This window comes from Pristis pectinata, chromosome 9, assembly GCF_009764475.1.
Source record: "Pristis pectinata isolate sPriPec2 chromosome 9, sPriPec2.1.pri, whole genome shotgun sequence".
In the NCBI taxonomy this organism is placed as follows: Eukaryota; Metazoa; Chordata; class Chondrichthyes; order Rhinopristiformes; family Pristidae; genus Pristis; species Pristis pectinata.
Window position 1 is genome coordinate 68,526,467 of NC_067413.1, and position 18,699 is coordinate 68,545,165.

General features: G+C 40.3%; 2 protein-coding genes across 2 annotated transcripts in view; one reads left to right on the plus strand and one right to left on the minus strand.

Moving 5' to 3' along the window:
• Window positions 1-11,036, minus strand: part of LOC127574001 (coiled-coil domain-containing protein 178-like) — a 46,026-nt gene extending 34,990 nt beyond the window's left edge. The window contains exons 1-2 of the mRNA XM_052022594.1: window positions 10,768-11,036; window positions 6,979-7,060 (exon numbers count right to left, since the gene is read on the minus strand). Coding sequence (XP_051878554.1) covers window positions 6,979-7,036 — 58 coding nt within the window. The 5' untranslated portion in view covers window positions 7,037-7,060; window positions 10,768-11,036. The remainder of the gene's footprint in view (window positions 1-6,978; window positions 7,061-10,767) is intronic.
• A 151-nt stretch (window positions 11,037-11,187) lies between these two features.
• The window catches only part of LOC127574002 (putative Polycomb group protein ASXL3), a 178,021-nt gene continuing 170,509 nt past the window's right edge, over window positions 11,188-18,699 (plus strand). The window contains exon 1 of the mRNA XM_052022595.1: window positions 11,188-11,354. Coding sequence (XP_051878555.1) covers window positions 11,301-11,354 — 54 coding nt within the window. The 5' untranslated portion in view covers window positions 11,188-11,300. The remainder of the gene's footprint in view (window positions 11,355-18,699) is intronic.

The following is an 18,699-nucleotide window of genomic DNA, read 5'->3' on the forward strand; positions in this document are numbered from 1 at the left end:
AAAATACAGCATGGATTGTGTTGGGTCAAATGGACTAAGTCTGTACTATAAGTGGCACTACTAGACCTCTTCATGAGAAATTATTTAGGACTTTTAAGGTTTCATACATCTGTTATATGCTTTTGATGCTTTAACATCCATCTCTTCCTTCTGCCCACTTAAGGCTTACAACGTGCACCTGTATTCAGCTGCTGAAATGAGCACGTACAGTTCAAGGGAGGGAGGTTGGGTTCAGGCTAGGATAGAAGTGAGCCAACCAATCCATTCATGCAGGCATAATGCCTAAATATTGAATATAATTCAGACGGCACTGTTTGACACTACACTATACAAATGACAAGTCTTATAAAAGGTATATGCATTCAAATTATAATTAAGACAAAAATAATAATCAGGTGTTCAAAAAAATCTTTAAAGTTAATAGTAGATCCCCAATAAGATCCAGAGACCATGAATACATATAGTTTGCAAATAAGGTCACAGGCTTAATTGAGTTGTTTTCACTTTTAAAGGGAGATAAGGGAAAGTTGAACAGTATATTAGCAAGGACATTTCAAGGGATTTTTGGAACTTCTCCATGGGCAGGATCATGACCGGTGCCTGGTCATATCAAGTCTCGTTGAAGTGTTGGGGTTCCCCGACGACAGGGTAATTAAGAGTACACAAACAGCACTGCTTACTGCTGATTGTTGACAAGTATTGCTATGAATTGCATGCAACCTTGAGTTTGATTTATTAGTGAGAGTCAAATAAAGAGTTAAATAAAGTTACTAAAGTTACTGATTTCTTTGTTCTTTTAGTTAAGGGTTAAATAAAATTACTTGGTCAGATTATTTGTGTAGTAGTGTCTTTCATTGCCGACTTGGTCACTCAAGTGGAATGAAATGAAAGCCCAGCTGTTTTGAGACAGCGCATAACTAAGATCCTCAAGCAAAGCTTCTCCTGGACCGCTCGGGAGATGCTGTACAGTATAGCACTGAGCAAGTGTTCAAACTTGTGTATCTTTCACAACCTGGCAATAACACATGTTTAGATTTTGGCAACAGCTGAGTAGGGCGAGGTGGGGAAAACATGAAGCGATAGAGCTGGAGCAAGAGAAAAAAAAGGGAGTGTCTTCAAACCTCCTTTCAATGAAAAGAATATTGATTAAATTACTAATACTTCCTATCTGTTGGGATGTCAGCAATATACCACAACACTGTTTGACATTGCACAAGCTCTTATGGACCACCATGCTTAACCTTCGGTAATGTGATATGAGCATTGCTGAGCCCGGAATGTCAAATGTAAAGTCACAGAAACAGAAGATCCCCAACTTCAATCTTTAGATAACTTTTTAACTACTCTAAACCACATCCCCATAAACTATGGTAGATGTAGACATGATGCAAAAAAAAAACCCAGAAAATTAAAAACTCTGCAGTGTCTGGTTTTGGTCATCCAAATAAATTTTGGTACATATGAAAGCCAAAATATAAAGGAAGGATATACTTCACTACTCCTGAATTAATTATTTGCCATTATCACCCAAATGGAAAATTATAGTTTTTACTCCATATTTGAATCAACCATAAGATAGTAGATACTAATTTAAACATTATTAGAGTACTGGGATTTAGAACTACACAAAGTTACTTCAAATTGACTGCTTGTTTGTTAACCAGCATTCGATGAGAGAGATTTCCTCCAATTAAATATTGGGAAGACTGAATCCATTGTCTTTGTCACTGGAACAAACATTCTTTTCCAACTGGCAGCTCCATCCCTTTCCCTGACAACTATCTAAGCAAAACCAGTTCAGGTGCAACCACGGGGTCATACTGCACCAAGGGAGAATTGCCACAACTCTCATAAAAGGATGTCCCCTATTTAAATAGAAGAGTGACTGTCCTTTACTAAATCAACAGATTTCCTCTTAAGGAAAGCACCTTCTGACTCTTTTCAGAGTTGCTGGAGATTTAAGCCTCCTTTCAGGATCACTTCAAGGGGCAAACATGCACCTGGTGTTGAGGCAAGTAGGATCCAGCAGTGCATTTTCTCTATTAGGAGCGTGATCTCTGGGTGGAACGAGTTGGAGCGGTTCATATTTGAAGGTTATAGGCTATTAATGCTTATAGGCAGGGAGCATTGTCAGTGGGAAGTTCACAGAAAGGGTAGCATTAAAATAAAACACAAAGAAGGACAGAGTGGGTGAACAGCACACACCAGCTGGTGTGGAACTTGAACCCCATACGAGCAGATGAGAGGCCAACCTCTATCCCAGAACTCAAGCTACAGGAGCATATATCAGCAATTAATGAATTTACTCTATGCACATGGAACCCATGATGGTATAAATTTGATGTTTTGAAAATTTATTCTGGCAGAGTTGTATTGTAATAAACAATAAGCAAAACAGTTGGAAGAAATTGACTTCAGCAAACTTGGTTAAAAACATAGACAACGTCTCGGCCAAACCAGTCCTCGACCCAAATATTCTATCTGATTCTGTGCTGAGCAAATAATCCATACCGTATGCAGAAAAGAACCAGCCAACCTCTAGATTTGATCATGCCAATCCTCCTTTCTGCATCCTATATTTTGCAAAATTAGTCATGCAAAACTCTGCTCAGGTCTTAAACTGCACCAATTTGTAGTCACCCATGTACTCACTTATCCTGAAGTGAGAAGATGAAGAACCAGAAGCTGTGGCCAACATTGGAACCTAGTTCATAGATGGGAGGAGAGATAAGGTCCTACAGGCAGATTTCGAGGAGCAAGAAAAGAAGTTAAAAATAGATCTCAATAGTTGTAATCTCAGGATTACTTCTAGTATCATGTACAGAAAAAGGAGGATCGACAAATGGGCAGATGGTGCAAAAGGAATAGCTTTAGATTTCTGAAATTTGGAACCATTTCTGGAGCAGGTGGAATCTGCAATAATTAGATGAGTTACACCTCAACAGTAGTGAAATGAGGACTATTCCACAAATCCCCAAAAGAGACAAGCTTAATCCACTTTTCCCTTATTTTATGTCTATCACCACTAGTCCTCAACCCTTCCACCAATGAGAACAGCTTCACACTGTCAAATCCAGGTCTCTCATCATTTTATATACTTCTGTCAAATCTCTCCTCAGACTTCTCTGGAGGAAACAGCTCCAATCTCTGTGATCTATCTTTGTAACTGTGGTCTCTTATCCCAGGGACCATTCTAATGGCTTTTTTTCTGGATCTTTTCTAAATCTCTCCACATCCTTTCTCTAATGCAGTAACCAGATTGGAACACATTACGCCAAATGAGGCCAGACCATTATTTTATACAGGTTCAGCACATCTTCCAATGGATTTATAGTTTGTACCTCTTTATTAACAAAGACCAAATTTGTGCATGCCTTATTAACTGTTCTCTCATCCAGCCCTGCCACTTTGGATCTAGCCTAGGTGTGTATGTACAAATTGTTCACTCTCATGTGGATAGACAGTCTGATTAGGAGGAGTCAGCGTGGCTTTGTGCGTGGAAAGTCGTGCCTGATGAGTTTTTTTGAAGAGGTAACCAAAAAGGTGGTTGGGCAGTGCATGTTGTCTATTTGGACTTCAGCAAAGCCTTTGACAAGGTCCCACATGGTAGGTTGGTCTGGAAGGTTAGGTCCCATGGAATCCAGGAAGACCAAGTTAGGTGGATTCAAAAGTAGGAAGCAGAAGGTGGTGGTTGAAGATCGTTTCTTGGAATGGAGGCCGGTGACTAGTGGTGTGCCGCAGGGTTCTGTGTTGGGACCCTTGTTATCCATTATTTATATAAATAATTTGGATGTGAATGCACAAGGCTTGATCAGTAAGTTTGCGGATGACACGAAATTAGAAGGTGTTGCTGATAGTGAAGAACGCTATCGTAGATTACAAGGGGATCTTGACCAGTTAGGGAAGTGGGCCGAAGAGTGGCAAATGGATTTTAACACAGACAAGTGTGAGGTGTTTGAAATTCACCCCAACATAGGGCTTACGCTATGAATGGTAGGGCACTAGGGAGTGTAATGGAACAGAGGGACCTAGGAGTACAAGTGCATAGTTAGTTGAAAGCGGTGTCACAGGTAGACAGGGTGGGGGAAAAAAGGCTTTGGCATGATGGCCATCAGTTGGGGCATTGGGTATAGGAGTTGGGACATTATGTTGCAGTTTTATAAGTCGTCGGTGAGGCCGCACATAGAGTACTGTGGTCACCTGTTATAGGAAAGGCGTGGTTAAACTGGAAAGAGTGCAAAAAAGATTTATGGGGATGTTGCCAGGACTAGAGGGCCTGAGGTGTAGGGAGAGGTTGGCCAGGCTAGGTCTTTATTTCTTGGAACGTAGCAGAATTATAGAAATATTTAAAATTATTAGAGGCATAGATAGGATGGATGATAACAGTCTTTTCCCCAGGGTAGGGGAGCCCAAAACTAGGGGGCATAGATTTACAGTGAGAGGGGAAAGATTTAAAAGGGACCCGAGGGGCAACTTTTTCACATAGAGGGTGGTGAGTGTATAAAACAAGCTGCCAGAGGAAGTAGTTGAGGCAGGTACAATAGTATCACTTAAGAAGCACTTAGATAGGTACATGGAGAAGCTGGGCTTGGAGGGATATTGGCTGAATGTGGGAAATTAGGACTACCTGGGTGGGCACCGTGGTCAGCATGGACTCGTTGAGCCTGTATCTATGCTGTACTGCTCTATGACTCTTAACTCATTGAAATTGGCCTTCCTCCAATTAATTATTGCTACTATGGGTTGCTCCTTTTCCTTTTCTGTTGCTAACCTAAATCTTATGATGATCTCCATCTCCAAAATTCTCCCCTACCGAAACTTGATACACTTGACACAACTCATTCCTAGAGCTAGGTTCAGCAATGCCTCCTTCCTTGTTAGATCAGAAACATACAATTTCAGAAAATTACCTTGAACATATTTTAGAAACTCTGTTCTTAATACTATTGCTATCCAAGTTTACATTGGGACAACTAAATTTCCCCATTATAACTATCCTATAGTTTTTGCACTTCTTAATCTGCCTGCACATTTGCTCCTCTATATCTCTCCCATTCATTGGTGACCTATAAAATACAACCAAAAAATACAGCTACACTACCGCATAGCAGTAAAGATTAGTGAAAAGTCCCTTACAGACATATAGAAGAACTTAAAATTGGAAGCAAAGAAATGGCATAAACTAACACTTTGCATCTCCTTCACTGAAGAAGACACAAAAGACCACCACTTCAGTCAATAGAGACAAACTAGGGAATGTTCATATTCAGAGGGACATGGGTGTCCTTGTGCACATGTCTCTGATAGCTAATGTGCAGGTGAAGACAACAATTGGAAAAGCAAATGGTATGTTGACCTTTATTGAACAACGGCTTAAGGATGTGCAAGTATGTCTTACTACAAATATATAAGGTTTTAGAAGAGACAAAAAAAAAAATCACACCTTGGGAGTCTTGTGTAGAATACTTGCTTTCTTTTCCAAGTTATGAAGTTATAGAGCTATATGACATGGAAACAGGCCCTTCGAAACAACTTGTCTGTGCCAACCAAGTTGCTTACCTGAGCTGGTCCCATTTGCCTGTGTTTGACCCATATCCCCTCCTTTTCTATCCTTGTAAATGTCCAAATGCATTTTAAATGTCATAATTTTACCTAACGCCACCATTGCCTCTGGCAGCTTGATCCATATACTCACCGTCCTCTGTGTGAAAAAAGTTGCCCCTCAGATCGCTTTTAAATCTTTCCCCTCTCACTTTAAACCTATGCCCTCTAGCTTTGGACTCCCCCACCCGGAGAAAAGACTTTGGCTATTCATCCTATCTATGCCACTCATGGTTTATAAAGATCCATAAGGTCACCCCTCACCCTCATATGTTCCTGGGAAAAAAATCCCAGCCTATTCAACCTCTTCTTATAACCCAAGCCCTCCACTCCCAGTACATGCCCTTAAATGTTCTTTGCACCCTGTCCAGTTTAATGACATCAAAGGAAGGATATACTTGGTCTCAGGGGAATGCAGCAAAGATTCAACGGACTATTTCCTAAGATGGTAGGTCTGTCATACGAGGAGAGATCGGGTAAACCAGGCCTCTGTTCTCTAGAGTTTAGAAGAACAATTCATGACATTGTTGAAACATTCAAAATGTTTAGCGAGCTCTACTTGGTAGATGCTGGGAGAATGTGTCACAGCCTTAGATTAAGCAGTTGGCCATTTAGGACTGAAATGAGCAGAACTTTCTTGACTCAGAGGTTGGGGAATCTTTAGAATTCTCTACCTCAGAGGCGAGAGACCGTCCTGCAGCAGCCAGAGCGATGTCAAGTATCCCAGCATGCTCTGGGAGGACACTCTACTGCCCAGGAAGAGATGTTGGGAACCACAGAATAAAAGAACTGAGGGAAGAAAGGTCACAAAATCTGGTCAATGGTGAACCCCCTCCCCCATGATGCTGACGATGGGGAACTCAGCAATGAAAATATCACTGAATATCAGGGGTAAGTAATTCAACCAGATCTTGGTGGAGATCCGTCTTTATGTGAGAATGTTACTTGCCATTTATCAGCCCATGTCTTAATATAGTTTAGGTGTGGCTGCACATAGCCATAGACTGTTTCATTTGTTGAGGAGGTGTGAATGAAATTGACCATTGTGTAATCATCAGCAAATGTACTCAAATATGATCTTATGATGGAAGGGAAATCACTGATGAAGCAGTAAAGAGTGTTAGGCAGAGGACATAGCCCCAGGGATCCCTTGGAGCTGGAATTATTGACTTCAAACAATAACAATCATATTTCTTTGTGTAAGGTAAAACTCCAACTATTGGAGTGTTTTCCCATTGATGCCCATTGGCATTACTTTAACCCGGGGTCCTTGAAGTCAAATGCTGTCTTGTCAACAATATAGTGTTATATAAATTCAAGTCAAGTTTACTATTCCCCCCCCCCCCACCCCCCCAAGCACAAAAACAACTTGCGTACCTTTTTGTTGAACACGTAGTCCACTGTCAGATTGACTTAAAAATTGCATCTTTGCCATTCTGTTCCAATATAGATTTGGTTCCTATATAAAAACACCATGTTTTTGTGTAAAAATCATTGAACTGAAATTAAAGATCTGATCAGTATATCAATATTTGCACAATGATAGAATGATGAGAACAGAAAGAACCTAATAAGCCCATTGTAAAGCAATCCAATAAATCCCACTCTCCTACTCTTCCCCATAGAACCGTGAATGCTCTTCCCCATAGAACTGTGAATGCTATCTCTTCAAGTATTTATCCAATTCTCTCTTAGACATTCCTACTGAACCTACTTCCAACTATCTTTCATTCAGAATACATTGATTCACTTGGAAAAAAGTGTTTAAATGCTCTAATTACTAATCACCAGAAACAGTTTATCCTTTTTTCTCTAGCAAAACCGTTTATAATTTTGAGTTATGTTATCAAAATCTTAAAACATCTGATCTAATATTATTTATAGAATTAACCATGAACTTGTCAAAAGGCAGATCAGGGCAAAGACCCTATGTGGCCTCCAGTTTCACTTACTTTATTCTTCTTATTGGTTAAATCTATGTACATTGAAACTCAAAAAATCTGAACCATATATTACAACCGGTATGTAATTAACCAGTGGATTTTAAAAAGGTAGGCTTTAGATAAAAGGATAACCATGAGGATATACAGATGATAATTAATCAATAAAACCAAATAGAAAGAAATTACTATTTTTTCTTTGAGGAGGAGGGAAATTTACCCAGTAAGAAACAAGTACATCACTTTTGAGCTTGCAAACTGGTATTGAACATTTGCAAGATCACACTTGAAAAACTGTGCACAGTTCAGGTCTCCCTGCTTGAAATAGGAAAGAGAATATTTGAAGAATGTTTTAAAAAAAGATACACAGTGATGATGCCATTATGTATCATTTGATTCCAACATCTGCAGTCTCTTGTGTTGTCATACACAATGATGACACCATTTCTGAAAGAACTTCTTAATCAGGAAGTCTCCTGATCCAGAAGATTAAGATGCATGGGATCCAAAATGATGTCAGTTTGAATTCAGAACTGGCTCGCCGATAGAAGACAGAGGGTAGTAATGGAAGGGCATTATTCTGGCTGGAGGTCCATGATCACAAGGATCATTGCTGGGACCTGTGTTGTTTGTGATATATATAAATTACTTGGATGGAAGTGTAGATGGGTGGGTTAGTAAGTTTGCAGACGACACTGTTACGGATTAGGTTACTATTTGGGGAATGTCCCTTTAAGACATAGTACAGTAGTGTGTATATGTGTGTGTGGCGTCATTACAACAACAACAGGAGATAACGACGTGCTGACATTTTGGTTCAGTCGGAGTCAGAAGAAGGAGAGAGAGAGGGGAGAGACAGACACTGCCTGCTGGTCTCTATCGATGGATGAAAAAACAATAACTGTCTGTCACTACAATCCACGTATGGATTTTTGGAATAAAGCAGTGGAGTCCACTTTGTTGTTAACCTGTAGAAGGAAACAGGTATTTGTGTGGATGGCCACATCTCAAATGCCCTTCAGGGTGGCAGATACTTCGGAACAAAGCAGTGGAGATCATCAGTAACTGAGGTGTCGTATGGGTTCCATCGTGGAACATCTGGATTCCATAATGTCTCTATTCTCTCTCTACATTTTCTCTTCAGTCGACAGTGGTTTTGCAAAAGCCTTTGCTCACATTTCACCTTATGGCTTGCTGAACTGAACTTTGAGAACTATTCCTGGACTTGGAGTTTGGGAATTTGCCACACACACACTACGAGTTTAGTTTTGGGGGTTAATGTTTAATATCTAACATTTTTACTTTTTATTTTTCTTATTATCATAAGTAGTTATTAATAAAATAGTTTCTAACACTTATACATGACTCAGTGTGTTTCTTTTGTTGCTGGTACGTAACAGCACAAAGATTGGTGGAGTTGTGGACAATGAAGAAGGTTATCAAAGGATACAGCAGAACATAGATCAGTTACCGATATGGGCACAGAAATGGCAGATGGAGTTTAATCCGGGAAGGTGTGAGGTGTTGCACATTGGGAGGTCAAATGCAACAAGATAGTATATAGTTAATGGCAGGACCCTTAACAGCATTGACGTACAGAGGGATTTTGGGGTCCAAGTCCATAGCTCCCTGAAAGTGGCCACACAAATAGATAGGGTGGTAAAGAAGGCATATGGCATGCTTGCCTTTATTTGACAGGGCATTGACTATAAGAGTAAGGAAGTCATGTTGCAGTTATATAAAACTTTTGATTAGGCTGCACTTGGAGTATTGTGTGCAATTCTGGTCACCCCCATTACAGGAAGGATGTGGAAGCTTTCGAAATGACTTGGATGAAAATGTAGATGGGTAAGTGTAATGTGAACCTCAGAAGAGGTTTACCAGTATGCCACCTGGATTATACGGTACAAGCTATAAGGAGAGGTTGGACAAACTTGGGTTGTTTTTCCTGGAGTGTCAGAGGCTGAGGGGAGACCTAATAGAAGTTTACAAAATTATAAGAGGCATAGATAGGGTAGACAGTCAGAATCTTTCTCCCCAGGGTAGATATGTCAAATACTAGAGGACATACATTTAAGGTGAGAGGGGGATAGTTTAAGGGAGATGTGTGGGGCAAGGATTTTATTTTTACACAGAGAGTGGTAGGTGCCTGGAGTGGGCTTGCCAGTGGGTGTGGTGCAAGCAGATACGAGAGTGACATTTAACAGGCTTTTAGACAGACACATGAATATGCAGGAAATGGAGGGATATGGATCACGTGCAGAAGAGATTTTGTGTAATTTGGCACTCTGTTTGGCGCAGACATCATGGGCCAAAGGGCCTGTTCCTGTGCTGTATTGTTCTATGAGCTGTTTCCTGACAGAAAACAAATTTAAAAGAGATTACCAGACAAATTAGGAGAGATTACCAGACAAATTACCAGACAAATTGAGTAAAAGATTCATGGATGTGTTCAAAACACCACGAAAACAAGTGCAACATCTCCACTGACCCTGGCCTGTCTCCACTGACTCTGACTCTCTGGCTCACAAGGATTCAAAGTGGATAAGGAGCATTCAATATGGTATTGAGAACTTTGAATCCATGCATCATAGGCACACATAATGAGCACTACAAGTTCTGCGTAAACAGCAGAAGAAGCACGCAAGCCATCCCTCCACACGCCCTGTCAAGCACCAGCTGCCTCATCTGTAGGAGAGTCTAGGATTCACAAAGTGACTTCATCAGTCACCTCAGAACCCACAAAACTGGAATGGAATGGAAGTCATCCTCAATCCCAAGGATCTGCCCAAGTAAAAGAAGGATTTAACTTCAAGAAAGGTAAGCAAAGATAAATTGTTTCCACCTATCATAAACATAAAGTTACTAATAATTCTATAAGCAAGTGAAAAGAAAACCTCTTTACACTAATAACAGAGATGCGAAATGTATTTCTACATGTAGTTGAGATAAATAGTATAAATGCATTAAAGGGAAAGCTAGATAAGAGAGAAAGGAACAGAAGGGTGTGCTGAACAAGTTAAATGTATAGTAGTAGGTGGAGGCTTCTATAAAACAAACAGGCATAGGACTGAATCAGCAGTACATAATCAGCAATAATTGTTTTATCGGAGGAATTTTGTCCACCTAATGTATACAATTTCTTTGGGGGGGGGGAATTAAGATGTGGGAAGTGAAATGTAATTATAAGGTATGGCATAATCCTTGTAATTTCACTGTTACTCACCACGCACGCCCCCGGGCTGCATCCCACAGCCGGTCAGTCAGCGCTGCAGCCGCCGAGTGTTTGCGCTTCGCTCCGGGACCGTCCCCAGTTACCAAGCAGCACCTGTAACCACGGCAACGGCGCATCCGACGCCCGCACACTGCTCCTGCGGTCGACTCCTAAACAATTCATCATCCCCAGCAAAATCACACTGTTACGCGCATGAAAACGATCCATTTCCCCACTACAAATCTGCGCGATATATATCAAAAACAAATCATTCCGCCGGAGGTCCGATGTCTCGTTGGACTATCGCGAGACGCGAGAAGGGGCAGCGGGGTGAGTCGGCGGCGCCAGGGACGCCGGGTATTGTATTGTTTTGGTGTGAGGGGAGGAGGGGGATGGAAGAGCTGTCAGCTGGAGGGTGCAGGCGGGGGAAGCTGTGTACTGTATGTTGTCTGCTAGTGTAGTCCTTTGCTGTTTGTGTGTCCCGTCTTCCATTCATCCCCAAAATAAACAATTATATAATCTGAGTGAAAAAGGAAAAAAAAAGAATGAAAGACAAAAGGAAAAAGAAGGACCGCACTTGGGCTGAGGCGGCCCGTTTGGTATGCCTTTTTTTTCTTCTTTTATTTTTAATCAAATCCAGGTCAGGTCAGAGCCCAGCGGATGCAGCAACTGCTGTTGTCTGCCTAGGGCTTTGTTTACTGAGTATGCATCAACGAAACTGAGCTCTTGTTTCGTAAAGTTTCTTTTCTTTAAGGTGATGCAGAGTCTCGTAGGACTAATTTTAAGATGAACTAAGCTTCTAGACCACAGCGGTATTATAGGAGTTTATTTCGTAAAACAAAATTGCAAACAATAAATTATTGGTCCTCTCAAAATCTTGCACTGTTTCCACTTGATTAGAGTGTTAATCGCAATTTAGCTATTAAGAACAGATTTTCCTGAAACTAATGTAGTATGTAAGAGCAAATATTGTGCATGATACGAGTGTCCTACTAGCATACTGCAACACAAAAACACGCATTTTCTACTGTCACTTGATGCTGCCTCACTACCATGTTTACATCTCAGTAACTAAGGAACGGAGCAGTGGGAATAAAGTTCTAAACTCAAACAGTTAGATAGAGATAGAAACAAATGTAATTTATCTGAATTCTCACTTAAGCATTTTATCTCATATTCAACCATTAATTAATTTGGACTCCCCTGGAACTATTCTCATTTGCTACCTTGCCTTTTAGCACAGCGACAGATGTGCCATAAAATGGCAGTCTCGGTCTGAAATACTATAAAGAATTCTAAATTATAAAGATTAACATTACAAGAGCAGAAGCCCCGAGATTGGGAAGGAAACACACAGTATGGGTAGATTAGAGAGCTTTTCTTAGTATCTGACTGCCGTATGTCTGATCAACCAGTTCTTTGTAGCCAAAACCAAAAAATGACTTCACAAACCCCAGCAGCACCTGCTTTTATAAGTTTAAAATATCCTCCAAACAAAACTGTATTTGTCTAACATATTTGCTGTATACTAGTCCTTTTCTCCTTTCACTGTTGCAGATATCGATTTGTAAAATGATTGGAGGATTTGTAAAGGAAACTAAAGAAATAAAGTAACATTAGACTTCATGTTCTGCAACTTCAAGGATTGTTTTTATATTTGTGTAATTTCCAAGTACAGTGTTGCAATCATATGCAATAAATTTTGAGATGAAATGCAGCAAATAACTATATTTTAATTTACAAATCAATTGTGAAAGCTTGAAGGGTGGCAGACTGGTTCAGACGTGATGTGGACAGACCCCTAGATTTAGAATGTATTGCTCAAATCACTTTACATATTGCTTGAGGAACAGTTCCAATGGAATGGAATTAGATATGATGATGTGCATTTACACAAGTCGTCAAAATTAGGAGCTTAACTGTGATCTAGTGAGAATTTACTTAAAATTCCTTAATTGTGTTAAAAATCACTTTGAAGTTGTGGAAAAAAAAACATTGAGACTGGGAGGCGAGCATGGGAGGCCACAGTGAGTGATAGATGAGCAAGCAAGATAGATTGAGAATTACACTGGCAACAAAGGGAGACCCTTCGCAGTAAAGGGACAATGGAAGAAAGAGGTCAACGTTTTCATTCTTTTGAGTTTTTTAATTTGTAATTCAAATGTGTTAAACACATCATTTGGGGGTGTAAATTATATTTTCTTTTGCTGTCAAATGGCTGCAGAGTCAAAAGGCTTTTCTGTGCATTTCTGAGCCTCCCCACTCCCATGTGTGAATGCATTACAGTCAAGAAACAACTGTGAGCTTGATTGGACCTGATCAAATAAGTGTTCCAAAGGAGTATCCCTTGAAAGCTAAGCATTTTTTTCCATTGGTGTGATAGTTTAAGAGCCACAAATCCCTAAATTGTTTTACAATTTCATAGGCTGGAAGATCTGTTATTTGTGTTGTTTAGCATCTGGCCTGCATGTAATTTAAGTATGTTTTACTTTCTCATTATTGACATTAAAAAAATATAATTGTCAATATATGATCTGTATACTCTCTAAGGTTGTGTAATATGTGTAGATAATGTTTGTATGCTGTGAGTTTAGAGGAAAATTTTGTTTAATTTCATTTGTGGGATTGTGGTCGTTGCCAGATATATTAGCATTAATGCCAAACTTTGATTGGCTTTAAAGATGATGGTGAGACAATGCCACATATTTTGTCATGTATTGGGCAAAGAAGTATTGGAATTTGATGCAAAAGTGTTGAAGAGCTAGTAATATATTTTCAAATTGTGGTGGTGTGTGGCTTGCAAGCCACAGTATTCCCAGGTTTCCTCTGGGAGTTGTAGTGTCATAAAGGTGGGAATGCTGTTGGAAAAACTTTGAGTTGCAGTGCATTTTGATGGAGAGAAAATATTTAGGATGATTTGACACGCCAGTCAAGTTAGTTGCATTGTCCTGCATGCTTCATAGAGCCATATAGCACAGAAACAGGCCCTTCATCCACAAAGACTATGTCGATCATCAATACCCAGCTGTACTCATCCCATTTACCAGCTCTTGATCTGTCATGTTTTATGCCTAGGCAATTCAACAACTCAACTAGATACTTCAATGTTTTGAGTCTCTGCCTCCACTGAGACAATGTGTTCCAGAATCCAACTACCCTATGGGTGATTTATTTTTTCTCAGTGTCAGATCCACTGAAATCCTCTTACCCCTTGCCCTCAACCATTTGGACACCTCTGCCACAGGGAAAAGTTTTATTATCCTCCCAATCTAACCCTTCATAATTCCATAAACCTCTATTAGACCCACCACTGGTCACAGCATAAACAACCTGCTACCATCACCACTGTTACCAAGCCAGTTTTGGATCTAATTTGCCAACTTGCTTCGGATCCCATGGGCTCAAACCTTTTGGACCAGTTTCCATTTTCCTATTTCAGACCTCTACAAAGACCTTATAGAATTTCATGTAGATTCTATTAACTGCATTACTCTCATCAGTGCATTATATTATTGGTATTGGTTTATTATTGTCACTTGTACTGAGGTGCAGTGAAAAGCTTGTCTTACAAACCGATTGTACAGATCAATTCATTACACAGTGCAGTTACATTATATTACATTATATTAAGCTGTTCTAAAAGTTCAATCAAATTTGCAAGACAGGATCTCCCCTTAACAAACCCAAATTGATTATCTTTGATTAATCCCTGCCTTTCCAAGTGTAGATTAATCCTGTCCCTCAGAATATTTTTCAATAACCTCTCTATCATTGACGTTTGACATACCAGCATATAACTATTGTCGAATGTTATCATCCCTCTCCTTGAAAGTTTCAACTACACTACCCTCCTCCTTGGTGAATACCGATGAGAAGTATTCATTTAAGACCTTACCCACATCCTCTGGTTCCAAGTACATTTTGCCACATTGGTCCCCAATGAGCATTATTCTTTCCCTGCTACCCCTCATTGCTATACTTACATAATGCTTTGGCATTTTCCTTCATCTTTTCTGCCAATGGTATTTCATATCCCATTTTGCCCTCCTTATTCCTTTTTTAAGTACCCCAATATATTCTCTATAGTGGTGAAGGACATCCTCTGTTTTCAGTTCTTTATACCTGCTGTATGCTTCCTTTATTTCTTTATCCAGCCCTCAATATCCTATGATATCCAAGCTCCCTTGGACATATTGCCCTTACCTTTCACTCTTAAGGAATACTTTGCCCTGAACACTAACTATTTAACTTTTAAATGACTCCCACTAGATATAGACTTTCTTGCGAGCAGCTGTTCCCAATCTACTTTTGTCAGGTCCAATCTTATGATATTGAACTTGCTCTCCCACCCCCCCTCCCAGTCCAGGATGTTAAATTCCAATCTGTTCTTAACCTTTTCCATAAATATCTTGAAACAGTTATGGCCACCATCTTCAATATGCTCTCTCATTTGGCCAGCTACAGTCTCTAAGAGAGGATCCAGTAATACCCCTTCTCCAGTAGCACTGTCTATGTACTGGCTCAAAAAGCTCTCCTGGATGTATTTTTTTAAGAAAATCACACCACTTCTAAACCTTTCACACTGTGATCCCAATTAATATCAGGGAAGTTGAAATCCCCTATCACTATTATTCGTTACACCTCTCTATGACCTTCCTGCACATCTGCTCCTCTATCTCCTGTTGACTGTTAGGAGCATGTAATATACCCCCAGAAAAGGGATAATAATCAGGTTCTACCCATAATGGCTTCATTTGAAGAGCCATCTTAGATATCCTCCCTCATTACTGCAGTAACAGAGTCCTTAATAATTCAGTGCTACCTCTTTTAAATCCCCCAAACCTCTGAAGAATGTATACTCAGGAATGCTGAGTCCTGTCCTTCTTTCCACCACCTCTCTGTGACAGCAACAATATCATAATCCCATGTGCTGATCAATGCTTTAAATTCATCTGCCTTACTAGTCAGACTCCTTGCATTGAAGTAGATGCAATTTAGCTTTGCATTCCACCCTTATCATGCCCGTGTCTGCTCTGCCAACTGGACTGACATAGTTTTCATAGAGTCATAGTGTCATACAGCACAGAAACAGGCCCTTCAGCCCACTGTACTTATCAATACTAGTCCCATTTACCCACGTTTGGTTCATAGCCTTGTGTGCCTTGGCAATTCAAGTGATTGTTTAGATGCTTCTTAAATGTTGTCGGTGATCTGCCTCCATTACCTCTTTAGGTGGCTTGTTCCAGATTCCAGCCACTCTCTGCGTGGGGGGAAAAAAATCCCTCAGATCCCTTCTAAACGTAGTTCTCATCTCATACCCATTCTCTCTTGTTTTAGATATCCCCACCAAGGGAAAGGGATTTGTACCTTGTCTATCCCCCTCATATTTTTGTATACATCTGTCAGGTCACCCCTCAGCCTTCTGCACTCAACGGAAAACTGATCCAGTCCATCCTATCTCTCTCAGCATATGAAATGCTCCAATCCAGGCAGCATCCTGGTGAATCTCCTCTGCACCTTTCCAGTGCAATTACATTCTTCCCATAGTGCAGCAACCGGAACCGCATACTACACTCCACGTATGGCCGAACCAATGTTTCACATTGCATCCCTGCTCTTAAATCCTATGCCGTGGCTGATGAAGGCAAACATCCTATATGCCTTCTTCACCACTCTATTTACCTCTGCTGCCACTTTAGAATCTATGGACTTGTACCCCAAGGTCACTCTGTTCATCAACACTGCCTAGGACTCTACTGTTCGCTGTATATGTCCTACCCTTATTTGACCTTCCAAAATGCAGTACTTTTCACTTGTCAGAATTAAATTTCATCTGCCAACACACCACCTAACTTTCCAGCTGATCAATATCAAGCTGTGGCACAAGACAATCCTCCTTGCTACCTACAACAGGATAAATTTTTGTGACATCTCTGAACTTATTAATCATATGTCCTACATTCACACCCAAGTTGTTAATATACATCACAAACAACAAGAGTTTTAGCACCAATCCTTGTGGTACCTCACTGTTCACAGACTGCCAATCAGAAAGCAACTCTCTTCCACCACCCTCTGCTTCCTATCACCAAGCCAATTTTGGATCTGATTTGCCAGCTTGCCTTGGATCCCATGGGCTCTAACCTTTTGGGCTTACCTACCATGTGGGACCTTATCAAAGGCCTTACTAAAGTCCACTTAGTTAACATCAATATACTTAGTTACCTCCTCAAAACAAAATTCAATCAAATTAGTGAGATGAGGTTTTCTACAAACAAAGCCATGCTGACTAACCCTAATCAATCCCTGCCTTTTCAAAGGTGCATACGTCCTGTCCATTAGAATTTTTTCCAATTATTTCCCTACCTTTGATACAGAACTTACTAAACTGTAGTTACTTGCCTTATCCCTGCTGCCTTCTTGAATAATGCCCTTCTCTTCCTTCTACATTTGATTGTCCCTCACCCCATCTGTACATTGACTCAGTGTCCCATTTTCTTCCCAAATTAGTTTAAACCCTCCTCAACAACATGTGTGAACCTCCCCACAAGGATGTTGGACCCCTTCCAGTTCAGATGTAACATGTCGAATTTGTACAGCTGCCACGTTCCCCAGAAATAGTGTCAGTAATCAGAAACCTAAAACCTTCCTCCTATACCAACTTTTTAACCTTGCATTCATATGACCTATCCTCATCTTCCTGTACACACCAGCATATGGCACCAGATGTAATCCAGAGATTACAACCTTTGAGGTCTTACTCTTCAATCTGCTACTTAGCTCCTTAAATTCATGTAGCAGGATCTTACAACCCTTGCATATGTCATTAATACCAATGTGAACCAGGACCTCTGGCTGTTTACCCTCTCTTTTGGAGTGCCCAGCAACTGTTCTGTGACAACCTTTAACCTGACACCAGTGAGCCAAAACACCATCCACAGTTGAAATGCCTGATTGTTGTTGGAACTGCAGTCATCCTTGAAAGAGGAATATATTTCATTATAATTTTGATACTTGCAGATCATGGAAAAGCTTTGGTGAATTAGGGGCAAGTCATTCACTGCTGAATACCCAGTCTCTAACCTGTTCTTGCAGCTACAGTATGGATATGCCTGATCCACACAAGATTCTTGTCTGTGGTGACTCCCAGAAAGTTGATGATGGGAAGGAGTAAATCTCAATGGGAGATAGTTATATGTTTTTGGAGATATTATTCTCTGTCACATCTTGCAAATGATGCATGTTACTTATGAGCCCATGCCTATATGTTGACATGATCTTGCTGCATGGATTGCTACATTACGAAGGAAATATGAAATTAAATTCTGTACAATTATCACCAAACATTCCTACTTCTGATCTTTTGATGAAGGGAAAGTGATTGTTGGGTGGGCCTAGGACACTGCTCTAAGGAACTCTTGTGGTGAAGTCCTGCCACAGAGATGATTTATCCTGTGTTATCTTCCATCAGTTTCTTTTTGTTATGTATGACAAGAGCCACTGGAGAATTTTCCCTTTCGATGCCTGGGATTTTAATTTTACTGTTTCTTGATGCTACAATTAGGCAAACCTTGACCTTGTGTCAAGGACAGTCACTCTCCTCCTATTATTTTCAATGCATTAGAATAGGGGGTAGCAGAGCCTGATTGCCAGTTTACGTTGGATTCTCCTGCCATTGGGCCAAAACATTGCTCTGTTAAGACGGTGCACAGCACCCACCTGACATTAAAGGAATTCAAGCACGGGCATTTTTTACTCTGAACTGGAGGGAAGCATGTCATCCTTGATTCTGAGTGACTGCCAAAGAAAATGACTATTTTAGCTCATTTGTTCCATTACTGGTTGCTTAACAGGTCATTTTTGTTTATGAAATCATCAAGACAGCAGTACCTATGGAAAGAAGAACAGAATTAATGTTTCAGATGAAAGACCCTTTACCAGAAT